General features: G+C 34.5%; 1 protein-coding gene across 3 annotated transcripts in view; it reads left to right on the top strand.

Annotated features, from left to right (window-relative positions):
* The first annotated feature begins 922 nt into the window (after window positions 1-922).
* LOC142349253 (uncharacterized) overlaps window positions 923-18,847 on the top strand; it is a 30,300-nt gene continuing 12,375 nt past the window's right edge. Inside the window, exons 1-3 of one of the 3 annotated variants that reach the window (XM_075400694.1) lie at window positions 923-1,059; window positions 5,599-5,635; window positions 6,502-6,535. In XM_075400694.1, the coding sequence (XP_075256809.1) occupies window positions 5,601-5,635; window positions 6,502-6,535 (69 nt within the window). In that variant the 5' untranslated portion in view covers window positions 923-1,059; window positions 5,599-5,600. Of the gene's footprint in view, window positions 1,060-4,904; window positions 4,983-5,380; window positions 5,636-6,501; window positions 6,536-18,847 lie in introns of those variants that run through there. The other 2 variants (XM_075400692.1, XM_075400691.1) reach the window with 2 other exon arrangements.

Here is an 18,847-nt window from a genome sequence, read left to right as displayed (position 1 = left end):
TTCTACCGTTGTGATTTTTAATATTTTTTTTTCGCTGGACTTCATTTTTGTCTGACTACTTTGACTTTTGGTCCTCATAAAACGGGATACACAGGTAAAACGTTGAAGACATTAGGTGTCTGAGCAGCTCTCTTAGAGCTCTGTGCCTTAATTTCCGCTAAGAACGCATTAACCGGAAATATTTTGAGAAAATTTTATGGTATGAAGGGCAATTTTTTTATCTTAAAATTTGACTTACTCGAGTCATCACCCCAACACATGCAGAAAAAGATGAGGAATACCAATAGCAGTTTACGGAAGTCTAGCTACGTCCTTAAGAGAACCAATTTGAGAACATATGAAGAAGTCCAAAGAAAATCAACCAGGCAGTTCCATGCAAAAAAATGCAGTTCCATTTTGATCTATAAGATTAGATTGCATTAATTTAGTTTTCTGCCACTGTCCATGTATATCGAAAAGCACGATCTACTATTGTTTATCTCAATCCTAAATAAAAAATACGATGTAACAATTCCCAGCTTGATCAAACAGGTCAACACGAAAACTAGACAAGGTACGAGATAAGAGTGCCTAATACTAAAAAATAGATTGAATCAAACTGAATTCTCGCGATGTCAGTCAGTTATGAATTATTGCGCCTAATGTTTCATGGTGATCAAATTTCTGATTTTGAAGCTCTCATTTATTGCCTTAGCGTTGCTATCGAGAAGTATAAAAGTCCGAAAAAAGACATATTTGAATCACGTATATCTCCTTGGCTTGATGATAACAGGAAGTCTTTTATAAAAAAAATATCCTTATAATGCCAAGAGAGTTTCATATTCCATGAAGGCTTCAGAAAGCAACAGAAGATGTGAGCTCCTGATATTAGAGAACAGATTGAAGCAAACTGACTCAGAATTCTACCAGAAAGACAACGTAATTTAATCAAGTCAGTCGTGTAATCAATAAAGTCTACAATGAAATAACTGAAACTCACCTGACTAAATTGTTCTGGATTTTTTTTCGAAAACTACTCAAAAACTGAAACCTGTTCATGGAGACTCAACTGCCACTGTGGTAAGTGAAATAATAGTGACAAACTAACCATGTAAATTTTTTTGCTAAGTTTTTGGGTGCAAACCCATGGTTAAATTTTTAATCTCCTAAGTCTTTACTACTACTATACCTTCCCCCGGTCCACCCTTCTGGAGATTTCACTATATGATCCCCTCTTGTCTAGCCCTCCAAACCTACATCTATGTTTCGACGCCGCACTAACGTTTGACACCCCACTGCGCTCATCCTTCATTTAAACCAAGCTCACTTGCCGTTTGATAGCAACTCTTCAGACGTCATTCAGTTATGAACTAATGCGCCTCATGTTTCATTGTGATCAAATTTCCGGTTTTCAAGCTGTCAATACTGTCTTAGCGTTGCCATCGAGAAGTATGCTCTCCGGAAAAAAGACATATTTGAAACACGTATACCTCCTTGGCTTGATGATCTATTTTAACGTGAAATCTATTTTAAAACAAAATATCCTAATCATATAATCAATAGGAAGTTTCATATTCATGGGCGGCTGCAGAAAGTAAAAAAAGATTGTTCGTACAGTTATTGCAAAGCAGGAAAGACTTCATTATCACAATTATTATTTGTACCTGATCGATAAAAAAGAATTTTTTTTATGAAGGGAGATAATTGTCAGGACGGATGATGCCTCGTAAACGAATTTAATTGATTACTCGTAAAAGACAGGTCAATAACGACAGTGAAATTGCTGAGTTTTTTTCCTATTACTCAAATATTAGGTCTTGTAGACAGTAATTCTAATAAGCTAACAGAATTTGAAAGAACTTATACTAAAGGAATTGAGATGATGGCTCCAGTAGTTCTTAATATCTTCGCATCCGTAATAGACCTCTCGTTCTTGTAAGAGTTTTTCTGATTGTTTAAATAGTGCCAAAATCCTAACTGAACACCTAACTGAAGTAATTTGCTATGGCTTTGCTGACGATATGAAACTGAGAAGTGAGAAGCAATGCAATACTGAAACCGCAGTTTCTAGTTTGTCAACTTGGTGCAAAGAAAATCAAATGAGACTAAATTATAACAAAACGCACCTCCTGAACATCAAGGGAAATATAACGGCGTCTATTGACAAAACATCAGCAAGCGGTTTGAGTGAGCATTGTTCAATATATTGACCTCATTTATGGAGAGGCTCTACTTTACGAACAGCAGTTACAGTTCCAACCGAACACAGAGACGATGTCAGTCTTGGCTGAGAGTCTCAAACAACAGCAAATTTGCTTTTTTCCTGACTTGAGTAACGCATTCGATACAGTATTTTCCCTCAACTCATGATCAAAATAGAGCAAAAAGGAGTACACAAGATTGAACTCAAATAATTTTTAAACTATCTGGCAAACTGAAAATGGTTAGCTCAATTGAGTAGAAGCAATCGGGATATCAATTAATTAGGTGCGGTGTGCCTGAGAGTTTCATTTCGACCATTGCCGTTTGTACTCTATATAAATTTCGGTCGACCAATGCAGAGCTTTCATAGTTTCATGTGCGCTACTGAAACAAATAGCAAATCGTTCATAACAGAGCTTTTTGACGGCAGCGCTATTAATTCTGATATCTCATGTCTGGTGAGTCGGCCTAACAACAATAATCTCAAGATTTCTGTGAAAAAGGCATGACTTATATGGTTTAGGAACAAAAACTTAAAAAGTACTGATTTAGGAAATGAGGTGTAAGCAAATTGTTAAAATGACAAATATCTTAGTTTGACAATATATGCTTCACATTCAAAAATCACCTAAGTATGGTTGTTAGTAAGCAGCCTTCGCAGTCTTTTTGCCTATGATTAAACGCAATGCAGCAAGTAAAAATTTTATAACCTATTACAAGTAATAATTTTAACCATTATTATATACTGTTTGTAACAGAGTTCAAAACGTGCATCTCTTTCAGAGCCGATGTTTAAAATACTGAAGAAAATGCTAAGATTAATAAACAAAAGTCCCCGTGATAGACACATTGAGTTTCGATGATTTTGTAAATCTTTTACGATCTCTACATTGGCATACTCTTCTCCGTTATTGGAATGTACAGTAAATATTTAATTAATTACGGTTAAAATCATATTTACAATAGTTTATTTACACTTATTACACCAAAATTACTTCAATCTTTGTTCCGTAATTTTATAGATTCCCGGTTATGTTGTTTTCTATTCCTGATAAGGAGTTTTTACTTTCATTCTTATCTGTTATCCGTTACTTGTAGTGGTTGACAAAATTTTGAATTATAATGTACAAGAATGCGCATGGAATGAAGTTCATCAGAAAAATTAGGAGATTTGGACTGAAAATTAGTATCTAAGTGAGTGCTCTTCCAGTATTGTTAACGAGACATTGGATAAAATGGCCACGAAGGAAAAAGTTACACCAAAACCCCCCAAAATGAACAATATCTCAAAACAATGAAAAGTCTCAGCAAAAAGAATCTGAAACCGATACTTTTTGTTCAATACAGAGGAGACATCATTCAAACTTTTGCAAGTAAATTGAAACTGGAAATATTTTGTGATGTGCAAATGGTTTTCGCAAGGAGAAAATTAAGAACTTGCTTGCCCATCCTGAAATCATTATTTGATAAAATTTTGAAATCGCATGTGATATGTAAGTTCCATGTAATGGATGTAGTTCCATCTATGTTGGCAAACAAGACAACTTGTTACCTCTAGAATTTCGGAGTATCAAAAAATTCCCCTGTGGGACATCTCGTTCAATGTTGTGGTACAGCGAATAATATTGAATGGTAGATTCTAGTTGCATGTCGCGTGGTTTAAAAACTGATGACAATAGAAGCGACCTCCATCAAAAATCTGAAACTCAACTAAATACGTGCGACGAGTACCGGGGCGGGAGTTGAAATTGAAATTTTTTCAAATCCAAAAAAGTTTGACATTTGAAATTCAAATATTCTGGTTCACGTTAATCTGAAATTTTGTCAACCCAAACAAGTAAAGGATAACAACAGATAAGAATGTGAGCAAAAACAATATACCCGGGATTTTCAAAAACTCTGGGATAAAGATAAAAATAGTTTTTGGTGTATTAAATGTAAACTCTTTTTCTGTAAAGAGTGTTTGAACCTTCTGTGAGAGAAATTTGGCAGTGTTTCGAAAGATGTGCGTGGTATGCAATGTTTCTACTAAGATTTACAAAAATTTCGTCGTAGTGTGGCTCTGTTTTGCCGAACCATTTCTTGGAAAACGTTTGTTACCTGATCCAAGAATGAGTCACAATAACACTCAGGGTTTCTTAATTGCTCTAAAACGAACTTTGATGCAATTATATTAGTCCTATGGTCTTTTTTAATAGGGTTTTTTGCTTGAGCAATTTTTCGTCTATCCCATTTGACTTTTCGTCCTTAAAAACGATATAAGGATCTTTTCCATGTTATTGCACAGTAAATCATTATGTAAAAATATGGCACATGCGTGGTGGGATGCAAGTAATATGCACCCACTAAGCTGGGGGGCACAAACGGAAAAAAAATCCGGGGATAAATCACAGGGCATAAATAAGAGGGCATTGAGTACTCTTAGAGCCCTTCAGCTCACTAGTCTCCAACTAAGCGATTCACAGAAACTGTTTTGATACAATTTCAAGGAGTGAAGGGAGGTTCTCAACCCCCACCCCCTGTCACTCCTCCCCCTGAGTCTGAGAGCCGTGCAGCCAAAAACCCTCGCCATCAATCCCCCCCGCTCAGCTCACGCCTATTCATTTAAGCTGAAGCTAGCCTCACTAAACTAGCTAGCTACTGACGAAGCCAACACTAACTTATTTAATAAAATTAATATTTTTGCATGCTTCTTATGTGTTTTGCACCCATAGAAACGTTTATTAAGGTTTCAGGATCTTCGAGCGGATCTCCAGAGCTGGGCGACAATCTTTTTCAGTCTACTGTTAAATTTATTATAAGTAAGTTTTCCAATGCTTTAATTCAAGTGATTATAAAAGAAACAATTTCTCGAGTGATGGTGAGGCTTATTAAACAAATATTAGAACTTTAAGTCAATATTAAATTATTTCATACGTTTGGTAAGTTCCAGTCGATATTCAAAAGTTGTTCAAGGTCTAACGAAATGACTCCAACCAATCGCCGGTCGTTTGAGAACAATTCGCCCGACGTTAGTCGGTTATAATTGACTACTTGAAGCTAATTGTTCTCTGTAAGGAAAATATTTTCTAGTATTTCAACCGACGGCGTTAAGCTTGAATTATTGCTATTCCTAGAATATCATCTCTAGAAACTATTTAGTGCTTTGGGCCTTCCTTTTAAAAGATTTCCTCGGCGGAGGTCCATTTCACGGTTTTTGTATTAATTTGCATCTCTTTGGTACTCTTGATCAAGAACGTGAATTGACTTAATTCTTCTTTATTTATATTGAAGCATCTTGAAAAATCTCATAAAATGTTATATTTTTTGCAGAAATGCTAGCCGAATAATTGCTATCGTGATTGTTACACTTGAAGAAATTATCAATTTCAGTTATGTGTTTCAACGAACGTGAAAATATTTGCGACGGTGTTTCAGATATGGATGGTTCCTTCAGCATCTTCGACATTCAATAGTTAGTTCAAAACTTGAAAATGTTGATCTCAGCTGTATATATGCAAAATTTGATCTAGTCTGCTTAACCCCTTTCAGTGTGTATATATTTTTGCTCAACCCCCCTCCACCAGTGTTTTCTATGCCCCAAGTTACAATTTATTTGTTGTTATATAGCAACTTATATGTTAAAAACAAAAATAGCACGTGCGCTTTGGAGATGGGGCATTAAAGATATATGCCCATTAAGCTTTGGCGGGGGGGGGGGGGTGTGAAACAGAATAGATCCTACATTTTTTACGATGGTATGTGACGGAGTGTGACGCTGGAACGGATGGAATGTGACATTTGAGTGACGGAGTCTGCTCAAAAATTTTAAAGAAGCCCTTTGTTGATTCTTTTTAGTTTGATAATTTTTGGAATCTGTCCTGCTTCTTTGTGCCTCAATGTTTGTTTTTAGGAGCCTTAGTTATGTGTAATATTTCATCTTGCAATGTATTAATGTGCGCGTGTGACGTTGGTTGGAAAAGTTATATGTTCACTACGCCTTAGAAACAGAATATATCCAATTTTTGAAACAATATACCCAATAGTATACTTGTTTCCTCCCAAAAAGTTTTTTTTTCGAAATGGAGAGTAAAAGCATTTCACGAATACGAGGCAGAGATGGCAACTTTAATTGATGAAAAATTGAAAACAAACTGACAGTAAAGCAATCAGATTTCTCAAAAATGTTAGCTACGAATACCACTGCCATCGCATGCTTGAGCATGCTGTTTTGTCACTATGACTTCCAATGCAAAACAAGTTATTGGGTGGCATAAGCAGAACAATACATCAAATTTATAAATTGTAATATTTTGTATCTAGTCTGATGTTCTGTTTTAGTTGGCAACGGGAAAAGATGGAGCCGCCAAATCAGGTACGCATTGCATAATTACAGCACATTGTTCAACATTAAACTTAAGTCGCTTTTTGAGTGCCATTATCCATTTTTCTAAGTCTTATTGTTATTACATCTCTCGTGCTCTCTTGTGGCATCTTAGAAAGGCTTCATTAAGTAGTCAAAAAACATCAAATAATAACGACTACTGACAATGATGCGTGGACACTCAAGCCAATGGACTTTGACAAATAAAAATTTTGTACATGTAATCGGCAGCCAAGTCTACAAAAAAACAATAAAAAACAATGATGAATGTTTTTTCTCAGTTATTATAGCCCGTGGGACGTTTTTGAGTTCAGTTAGTTCTTTCACCCTTTTCGACGATTTTTGATTTGGAACTATTCTGTTTTGGACCCCAGCTTAGGGTGCATATAAATTTTACGCCCCCAGGCGCACGTGCTATTCTGTACATAATAATGTGTTATATAACGAACGGTCTCAGCACATACGGTCTCGGGGGAAGTCAACATGCTAATTGATTTCTTCCATTCCTTTTTCTCAGACAGCTTCCTTGTTATTAATTGCTCTTGAACGAAGTTCATAGCAATTATTGTAAACCTGTTGGTCTTTTTTATCCATATTTTTTGCTGGACCATTTTGCGCTTTTCTTCCAGAACATTCTTTGACTTCTCAAGTGACTCTTTCACGCTTTCGTTTTTGAGTGAACTGTATTGCTCTCACTCCGAAGTAAAGCTTGTTGCTAATATAAGATTGGTTGCAGCATAAAAAGTAGGACCTGATAGTTGAGTGGGCAGTGCATCTGGGTAAGGATCGGGAGGTCAGTGGTTGGAACCCCGGCGGGGTCAATTGTTTTTCCACCCGCCTGTTGTTCGAGAGCAATTCTTCCGACATTAGTCGGTTTATGTTTGTTAAATATTGAAAGCAAGGTACTTGAGAAATGTATCTGGAGTACACTTTATCAGCACTTCAAAAAACTTTTGACGAGGAAACTTCAGGGTTTGGTGAAAGGTAGATATTCCAACGAATATTTTTTCAAACGATTTATATTGCCCTAAACAGAAATTGTAAGGATGAGGTACTAGCTTTTTACATACTTCTCTGATGAACGAATCCATCATTGGGAAATTCTCTACAAGCTGAACAGTATTGGAATTGGAGGCTGCCTTCTGGAGGTACTCTTTGACTACCTCGATAGCCGTCGCCAATATGTCAGAGCTGACAACACGATCTCGAAATCTCTCGAAGTGACAAGTTGAGTCCTACACGTTTCGATACTCGGACCTCTGGTGATCTGCATCTCATCAATGACATGCCTGAAGTACTGGTTTTTTCTGATCCATATATTTGCCAGATGATCTCAAAACACTTGGTAAACAATTGGTAAACAACATTGCGAAATTCAGAGCGATCAGAAGCAGTTAGAGAGCTGGGTGAGACAAAATAAAAATGGAACTTGCAGTAGAAAATTGCACACTGGTCATCTACAGAGGTACGGGAGAGACATACACTCTCCCATTGTAATCGGACACAAATACATAACAATCTCAAGAATCAGCCACCAACATCTAAAGAAGGTCCAGATCAAGGTGATTGCATGGATAACAGGAACAAAGTCAGATTATTCAAGCCACATGAGAATGCTGAGCATACTTCCTCTCTAATGGAAATTGAATTGAGCAAACTGCTACTTTTTACGCTACTACTCTTTAATGAACAAACTGAGATTAGGCAACCAGAAGTACGATATGCATATAGAAACTTAGAGTTATACTTTGAAACAACCAAAATAGAAACTGGAAAAATGCGGAAAGAGTTCTAAAAAACGACCCTTTGATTTTAATTTTCAAATTTTTGCTCATGATAATGGATAAATTCAAATCAAGTTTTGGAATTTTGCCTTCTGAAATTGTCTGCATAATATCTGCCCATATGCATTTAGTTTTGTATGTGCATATTTTTGTCTTTTCAAAGAGTTTCTTAAAGGGTTTCGCGCCTTTTTCCGAGTTTTTCATGACAATTTTTACTTTCTTTTTGCCGGATATATTCTGTTTCGGACCACCAATTTAGTGGGCATATAAATTTAATGGACGTATAATTTTTTGTTCACCAATTTAGTGGGTATATAATTTTTCTTATTCTAAACTAGTGTAACAATGTAATCCCTGCACCGTTTATACTGCTGGTCCGTACATTAGATACTTAAACGACGGGGTTAATCGCGGGACCACATGTATAACTTGAGAGTTCAACCCCTAGTTCTACTCTTAGTATATAGTTAAGTATTAAAGAAAGTTAAATGCAAATATTAATTAATAAGTCATGTTAAACAGCATCAAATATGAACCGAGCATAAAGGGATAGAATAGTTAAAGTTGTTAAGACTGAGGTAGCACTAGATAGTACAGGTTGAATTATTCTAAGTTAATTCGTAACTTGGATAGAGTTTAAGAGATGTTAAATAATAACTTAGAGAAGTTAAGTTAAACTTACCTGATTTCCAAATTTGTGCTAAGTTAATATTTTATGACTTAGAGAGTTCTTAGTTAAGAACAAGTCACAAAATATTCTAAGTTAGAAAAATATCTCAAGTAAGCTGAGATTGATCAAGGGGGCAATACGGGAGTATGATTTTAAATCAGAAGTTATCAGGGACCAAATTGTGCTGGTAGTTGAGCGTGCAAGCTCCTTTTATACTTGCGGACACGTGGTTCTCTAGTATCCTATTGGATAGAGATAACAGTGTCGACAGAGTTACCAAGGTTAACTTGGTGTTATCTGTGTGGCGTGATAATATCACGTCATGGTATTCTCAGTTTAAGTTAGTGGTCTTAAAATAGTAGCTTATTCAAAACTACTTAGTAATTTGTTCACACGTTAAAATGGACTTTGTCCAAATCAAGTTTGTGCTTCACGCACTATAACGTAAGTTCTCAAAATAGCACTAAGATTATCAAATAGTGTTACTGAGTGTAGCACACTTCAGTACATCCCATCCCGGTCAATAGGTATTAAATCAAAACATCAAATTTTACATAATCGAATAAATTATTTAGCTTAATTCTATAATAATTAAGCATTTAAAGTTTGTGAGGTAGATTACTTGGTTAAAGTTCTAAAGTTCATCGTAGCTTCTTGTTTCTGAGTTCTCTCTTGAAGAAGGGTTGACGATGTCCTAAGATACAGGGCTGTACAAAATAATAGATCCAATTTTTTTGGCTGGTCGTTATAATAGACCTTTTGAAGTTTTTCCATAAAATTGTGCTGTCAATACATCTGACGTTGAATAATAAAATAATATAAGTTGAAGAATATACTGGTTAAGTTAATGGTCTATAATGACAAGCGAGGTAAATGAATAGGGAAATTAAAATGACTGCGCACAACACCATAAGGGCTAGTGTTGTTGAAATAACTCCCCAAATAAAGAATTCCGTTTCGTAATTCATCTTTATTTGAGTATTGTTGAAGAATAAATCAATTGAAGTAAGCTTTGTATCTATAGTTTAAGGAATTAATATTTAGACTTGGTTGATCATTATGAATTAGTTTTAAGAAATAATTAATCTTGCTTTTTGTCATTAGTTCAAAATAAATAACAATTTCTTTTTGTTCAAAGTCTTCAAGAAATAAAATAACTTCGCATTGAAATCCAGAATAATATAATTCGGAGATTCTGAAAACTTAATCGTTAAAAATAATCTGTTTAAAAAGTTAACCCATGCGGATTCAACATGATCAGAGAGTTGACAATAATCTTTAAACCATTCGATATCAACACCTCCTTCAAAATATGTGTTCATTGTGAATAATATAGTAATTCAATTTTTGTGTCAATGGGGAGAATGGAAGACCAACTAATCTTTGAAAGGAATTGACAGGAAGATCCAAATAGTACTTAAACTATAAATGGCGGATGGAAATCAGAATAATCTCTTAGCGAGATGTTGTAACATTATATGTAAAGTGTTATAGATTCGTGATTACCAAAATATTGAAAACTAACATATTAACTGAAATGAGTGAGCGGTCGAAAGTTTAGATTATTGATGTTAAGAATTTCTTCGGTATGAATAAGCTTTAGAATTTCAAATAATTCGTACTCAGGAACTTGATGAAAATAAACTACAATTTCATTAGAATTGTTATCTTGTAAGAATAAGATAATCTCTTGTAACTCAAATGTCCAATGAACTGACAATGGTTTATAGAATTTATTTCCAACTAAGAATGTCTTTGAAGTTTTAATAACTTGCGATTGAATAATTTCAGCGAGATCACAATATGTTTGGAAATATTTAATGTCTACTGAAAGGTTGTAAGACATTAAATAAATTATGGAATTCGAAGGAACAATTGAATGATGATAATAAGCTATCGGTAAGGATAAAAAGAATAGATTTTATTAGAGAAGCGAGAACAAATCAAATCTGCAATCTAAAGATAAGAATGGACTCCTTGTTCACCATAAATTGCGCTAAGTGTAATCATTGAAGATAGTTTCAATGCGGAGTACTTTACTTGATGTAAGCAATGGAATCAAAGAGAGTAAGGTAATCAAAATGACTAATAATTAGGCGTTTAAACTAACGAATAATTTTCCTCACCGCGGGAGAAAGAAGAAGAAGTAATGAAGGAAGTACTGAACATCAACAACCACAAAATTATCTATTCCATTCCGTGAGTGCTCAACGTGATGAGCGGAGGATGTGGAGTTGATGCTTCAGATTTGCGATCTCCAGTTGGAGCTCAGTAATCCGTTGTTCGAGCTGTTGAGAGCGTTGTCTTTCTGTCAGAAAGTTTTGCTGTACCTGATAGGTGAAGGTATCAAGCTGAGGATTGAGGTTTGCTGTAATATTATCAAACGGGACTTGTATTGTTTGTCCTTGAAGGTTGTGATTAGTTAGTAGATAAGAATTTTTGTTCGACAAATAACCAATGAGATTGAATCTATTGATGTTGGGTTGCAACTGGTAGATTAAATTTGTATCGTAGTTCGGGTGTCCATTAAAACCGGGGGTTTTAGCTTGTACTAAGATTATCAAATAGTGTTACTGAGTGTAGCACACTTCAGTACATCCCATCCCGGTCCATAGGTATTAAATCAAAACATCAAGTTTTACATAATCGAATAAATTATTTAGCTTAATTCTATAATAATTAAGCATTTAAAGTTTGTGAGGTAGATTACTTGGTTAAAGTTCTAAAGTTCATCGTAGCTTCTTGTTTCTGAGTTCTCTCTTGAAGAAGGGTTGACGATGTCCTAAGATACAGGGCTGTACAAAATAATAGATCCAATTTTTTTGGCTGGTCGTTATAATAGACCTTTTGAAGTTTTTCCATAAAATTGTGCTGTCAATACATCTGACGTTGAATAATAAAATAATATAAGTTGAAGAATATACTGGTTAAGTTAATGGTCTATAATGACAAGCGAGGTAAATGAATAGGGAAATTTAAATGACTGCGCACAACACCATAAGGGCTAGTGTTGTTGAAATAACTCCCCAAATAAAGAATTCCGTTTCGTAATTCATCTTTATTTGAGTATTGTTGAAGAATAAATCAATTGAAGTAAGCTTTGTATCTATAGTTTAAGGAATTAATATTTAGACTTGGTTGATCATTATGAATTAGTTTTAAGAAATAATTAATCTTGCTTTTTGTCATTAGTTCAAAATAAATAACAATTTCTTTTTGTTCAAAGTCTTCAAGAAATAAAATAACTTCGCATTGAAATCCAGAATAATATAATTCGGAGATTCTGAAAACTTAATCGTTAAAAATAATCTGTTTAGAAAAGTTAACCCATGCGGATTCAACATGATCAGAGAGTTGACAATAATCTTTAAACCATTCGATATCAACACCTCCTTCAAAATATGTGTTCATTGTGAATAATATAGTAATTCAATTTTTGTGTCAATGGGGAGAATGGAAGACCAATTAATCTTTGAAAGGAATTGACAGGAAGATCCAAATAGTACTTAAACTATAAATGGCGGATGGAAATCAGAATAATCTCTTAGCGAGATGTTGTAACATTATATGTAAAGTGTTATAGATTCGTGATTACCAAAATATTGAAAACTAACATATTAACTGAAATGAGTGAGCGGTCGAAAGTTTAGATTATTGATGTTAAGAATTTCTTCGGTATGAATAAGCTTTAGAATTTCAAATAATTCGTACTCAGGAACTTGATGAAAATAAACTACAATTTCATTAGAATTGTTATCTTGTAAGAATAAGATAATCTCTTGTAACTCAAATGTCCAATGAACTGACAATGGTTTATAGAATTTATTTCCAACTAAGAATGTCTTTGAAGTTTTAATAACTTGCGATTGAATAATTTCAGCGAGATCACAATATGTTTGGAAATATTTAATGTCTACTGAAAGGTTGTAAGACATTAAATAAATTATGGAATTCGAAGGAACAATTGAATGATGATAATAAGCTATCGGTAAGGATAAAAAGAATAGATTTTATTAGAGAAGCGAGAACAAATCAAATCTGCAATCTAAAGATAAGAATGGACTCCTTGTTCACCATAAATTGCGCTAAGTGTAATCATTGAAGATAGTTTCAATGCGGAGTACTTTACTTGATGTAAGCAATGGAATCAAAGAGAGTAAGGTAATCAAAATGACTAATAATTAGGCGTTTAAACTAACGAATAATTTTCCTCACCGCGGGAGAAAGAAGAAGAAGTAATGAAGGAAGTACTGAACATCAACAACCACAAAATTATCTATTCCATTCCGTGAGTGCTCAACGTGATGAGCGGAGGATGTGGAGTTGATGCTTCAGATTTGCGATCTCCAGTTGGAGCTCAGTAATCCGTTGTTCGAGCTGTTGAGAGCGTTGTCTTTCTGTCAGAAAGTTTTGCTGTACCTGATAGGTGAAGGTATCAAGCTGAGGATTGAGGTTTGCTGTAATATTATCAAACGGGACTTGTATTGTTTGTCCTTGAAGGTTGTGATTAGTTAGTAGATAAGAATTTTTGTTCGACAAATAACCAATGAGATTGAATCTATTGATGTTGGGTTGCAACTGGTAGATTAAATTTGTATCGTAGTTCGGGTGTCCATTAAAACCGGGGGTTTTAGCTTGTATCTCAGCTTGATGTTGTTTTTGTAGGCGGTCTTGCAGGGGGGTAGTTGTGTAATTATGAAGATTAAGAAAGTTTGGTCGTGACGATTGAGTAGTTGTAGTGTTTGCTAAGACGTTGGGTACCGTACTGTTTGTCTTGGGTATATTTACTTCTAGCGGTGTCGCTGGGTTGAATGTCTCTCTAATGAATTGTTTACGTGGTTGTTTCTTTGCAATTGTATCTGCAGTTTTAGTTCTCTTCTTGGATGATGTAACCGTCGTTGATGAATTTGCACTAGTTGCTTGAGTTTGTACTGCTGAAATCTTGATAGCTGAGAGAAAAGTTGTAGATGGGGTAACGTGAGTTGTGGGTTGTACTAGTCTGTCGAGTTGTTTAACTCCAGATTCAGGTTTAGAAGTTGATTGTGTATTGTATTCGGGCCAACCACTTGAAGGTTCCTTCTGAAAGACTGGTATCAGGTCGTTAGGGATTGAAGAAAGTTCCTGAAATATCAAGTATTCTCTACTCTTATTCTATTCTAAGAGTATATTTTTTGAAGTTATTTTGCTAGTATTATCTTTTTCTTATTTTTTTTGTTTTCTCTTTCAAAGTAAATCAGTAGTAATTTTGAAGTCAGTCTGTATTATCATCATATAGTTTGATGATATTAAAGTAATAGAGGAATTAATCCTATACTGGAGACGTAGGAACGTTGTGATCGTTTCTATTTTCGTCTTTACTATTCTCATCATGTAGGTTTGGGTAACCACTTTTATTCTCAAATCTTAAAGCTTGTAAGCCTATATTCTCTGCATAAGGCCGAGTTTGAATAACTCGTTCTCTAATATTAATATTTTCGTTTTTTGGAACTTGCATTGTCCGTTCTCTATTTTCATCAGTGTTATTATTATCAGAATTAGTTGCTTGGTAGATAGAAGTCAAAATTGGAACTGACATTAAGTCAAATGTGGCAGCAAAGAGTGCCTTACCAAAGTGAATAGATGCATCTGTAATTTTGTTAATTTGCATTGCTCGAATTAAGCATAAGACTATGTCGATGAGTAGCTTAATGAATAGGAAAGCGGCAAAGAATATTCCGCATCGCTCAATTATATATTGTATTTTACCAAAAGTTTCAAAAAATTGATTATTAAAGAAGTCCGGTGAAATGAATGAATCTAGATAAATAGTTCTAAAGTTATAATAATTCGTGCCTGAAATATTTTAAAAAGATTCTCTGTTATCTAATAATGACTTAGTAAAGTGCTTAAGAACTCCTTTCATATTGGAGTTGAAAGTTATTGAATTCCAGAATGACATCATTTCTTTATATGTGTAGATAGAAGCATAAATACTTGCAGTAATAACATTCGCAATTTGTTGAATAACTATGTGTGGTTTGAAGAGTGCAGGTCCTCTTACTTTTGTGATTTGTGGGGTTAGCTCAACCCATGAATTGTCATCGTCAACATCTAGTTGAAATAAGTTTGAATGTTTATCAGAACACAATTGTTCTTCGGCTTCAATGAAGGTTTGTCTAGAAATGGGATCAACAAAATGAATTTCATCTTCATAAAGAATTGGTATTCGATTATAGCACTTATTAGGAATCTGTAAGGGTGAGTGAAATTCAGGACAATTATATAGCCAAGCAACATTGCCATTTGTTTTGAGAAACATAGATCTGTTTCTTGTTAAGGTATATCCAGCTAAACGCGGATTTTCGTGAGAAATCGTTAAAGTGTTAAGAATAGTTGAGCGCTCTAATTCACAGCCATTTCTTAATAGCTCTAGAGTAGAAAGTTGAAGTTGCCGAAGATTATTAAAGTGTAAATAATCAATTTTTGTTCCAAGATGTGCTTCGAAATCAATATTCTCATAAACTTGAGAATATGTTGTATCAACTGTTTTGTTGTCACTGGAATAGAATTTATTTTTCAGAGTTATAGCACCAGTATCGGGTTTAAATTTGTGAATGGGTTCTCCAGTGTTCATATCAAATCCGTCACGAAGACTAATGTATAGAGAATCATATGGCGTAGGATATACTATTCGTGGATGACTACATAAAGACTGTGGTTTATTATAAACTTGGAACATAAAGCTTTGTAAGTCGAAATCTGACTGAGCTGAAGTAAATTTAGGATCCTTTACTATATAGTATTTGTCATTAGCTTTAATCATTTGAGCGTCAAAAGTGCGAATTATAGTGAAAAGACAATTATTGGGTTCATCCCAAGTGTATGCAAATGGATCAGTAGATGTAGAATCGCAGCCTCCAGCTGATAAAGGACAAGGTAGAGGTATATTTTGCCAGTTATTAACTGTGCCATCTCTAAGGTTTACATTCAGGCTAACATTTTGCATATATGTTTCATAAGTGTAGTGTGTAATCCAACCTCGGGAGTTACATTCATTGTTTCCAGTTCCAACATCGCCTGAGTTAAAGTTTGAGAATAAAGATTTGTCAAAATCGAATTCTACTGAATTAGAAGAAGGGGAAAGCTTTATCTTTTTTCTTTCCTTTGCAAGTTTGCATTTCTGAGCATCAAGCTTAACTGAAGTAGTAATAGTATTATGTCTGGCATCTATGCCGCTAGAGTCAAAAGAATCGCAAAACCAACGTAATTGCTGTTGGGTTGCTTTACACATAGTTGCTTCTAGTTTAACTTTATAATTTCTTTGGTAGAGAGTGACTCGTGCTTGATTAGTGCTAATTTTATCAGGACGAACCTTGCAGGGTGCTACTTTGTTGAGAGAATACATCTGATTTGAAATCATTTTTGAGCAATCAAAGTGATTAACATGAAGGTTAGGAGCTGTGTTTTCATAGATACTCATCTTTTCAATTGGTCTGGCGTCAGTGAAAGACGTTAAGATTAATAATGCAAGAAATATAATAAAGATCAAATATTTTGTATAGCAAGCAGTTATAACACAGAGAAGTGCGAGAGGTATTATAGCAATAATCTTAAGAAACTGAACAGAACGAATTTGGTTTCCTATGTAGGTTAAAAAATATTCTACTTTTGAAAGAAACGCTTTCTTATCAGTAAGATTTTCTTTAAAGAACTGGTCTTTTTTCAGTGAAAGTGGCATATGGACGTTGCGTTTTGACCAAATTAATAGCTTTTCAGGAGGGTCTAGAAATTTAAGGTACGGAATTTCTTCGGGTAAACAATTGTTTCTATCTTTGACACATTCTAAGAAGTGTGGGTGAGAATCTGCATATTCAAAGAATATCTCTATTCTAATTTCGGATTCACTATCAGTTGCAACAGGTGGGAACAGAGTTAAACAGAGTGACATAAAAATAAACATTTTGTAACTTACGTTTATTACTTCGTCTATTGCTGGTGATTTCTTGATTTCTCCGTCTTCCATTTAATAAACGAAGACAGTATAAGGTGAGTCTAACAGATTCAAGTTAATATTATCCGTGAAAGTATTCTGATATTTTAGCTCGTGAACGTGAGCGGGATTATAGGGTACCCAAATTATGACAAATTTGCGTTATTTTCTGATGTTACGAAGAATGCAACTGTTCTCTGTTGATTAGAAACAAAACACTTGTCAAGTGTTACAGTTTTATTTCGGAATTTCAATATTTTCTGTAAGAGGAATATTCTAATGTACGATAGCGGGTCGAATGCAAGGGCAGTAAGAACTTGTGTTTCAAGGGAAGGTGGTAACATAGATTAAGGGTCCACAGTAAAGGGAGCTTCGATGATATCAAGGTCTATTTCGTCTCTATTGTTCAATTGGAAATGAAAGCGTTCAATATGTTCTGGTTTGTTAGGGGTCCAACAAACAATTATTTCTAAGTTTACAAACTGGTCTTTAACGAAGAAAATAACAATGTTTTCTTTATATGAAATATATGATCGATCATTTTTTGCTGACTTGTTATTATATTTCAAGATTTTATGTGGGATGTTATAAGGACTGTAAGAAGTTGAGAGAGAAAGTTGTTCTTGAAGCTATAACCCAATAGTCGTTTAGCGGAATATTCATTGATCAGTTGGTGGTTCTAAAACCAAACAAGGGACATTTAAAATGTCTAAGTCAACTAGGCTTGAAGAATGAATTTGAAGTAATAAACTATTAAGTTGTTGAGGGTTATATTTTCCCCAGAAGACAGCAATAGGGTCTTCGTTAGAGTTAGTAGCAAAAAATACTACGGTTCTAACTTCGTTAGAAATTTGACAACTGGTTTAGGTGTTAAACTCACTGTTGATTTTCAACTTTTGATTTGCCTTAATGGAAACTTTCACAAGTGTGTCAGGGTTGATAGAAAGAGAAATAAGAAAACCGTTTTGGTCGAATGAAACTTCGGTCATAAATTAGAATTGATTGTCTTTACGGTGTTGGTGTATTGTGGTGTGTTTAACTGGTGATGAAAGTGTATGGTAGTGTTTGTCGGGATTTAGAAACTTTCTGAATTGTCAGTCTCTAAAGAGTTATAAACTCCTGCTATAGTTAGTGACTGAGAATTGAATTGAGAATCAATATTGAATTGAGATACCTGGTATATGTGTTGTGGAGATGTGTTGTGACAAATATTTGGTGTTCACAAATTGAAATGCTTGAAAACTTTTCTAAGTTTTCTAAGTTATTATTTGAAAGGGGCAAAATGTGAAGATAAGTTAGAACTGAATCTAAGAGCGAAAGAAGTAATTGATTTCAGAAGGTAACTGAGAAAAGTGATTTTGAGTTTGGGTAAGGTTCTTAAATAGTGGCTGTCACGGCTAAGTTACCAAAATCTGTGTTCTCAAACCTAATTGGCTGATCGATAGCCTTATCTAGTATCATGTATTATATTGATATACTGCTCATACGACAAGAACATTACGATAATGCATCAAAATTCAGTGATCAGGGTTTTAGTGTTTCATACGTTCTCTATGATCGAACTTCATGTCTTCAAAAGTGTACTTCTAAAGCAAAATGAGAATTGCCACTATCACGGCCATAGTGTGAACATTCATGTTTAATTTCAATATGAAATAAATATGTTACGTGTTGAGAAGTTCTCTCTGCAGATTGTTAATTTGACTTACATTTTTTTCGTCTGTCTGTGCCTTTTAGCTTTCGCATTTTCTCTAGTATCATGTATTATATTGATATACTGGTCATACGACAAGAACATTACGATAATGCATCAAAATTCAATGATCAGGGTTTTAGTGTTTCATACGTTCTCTATGATCGAACTTATGTCTTCAAAAGTG

This window comes from Convolutriloba macropyga, chromosome 11 (assembly GCF_964194025.1).
Source record: "Convolutriloba macropyga chromosome 11, txConMacr16.3, whole genome shotgun sequence".
NCBI lineage: Eukaryota > Metazoa > Xenacoelomorpha > Acoela > Convolutidae > Convolutriloba > Convolutriloba macropyga.
Note: the sequence above shows the minus strand (reverse complement) of the source record. Positions and strands in the feature narration are given on the sequence as shown.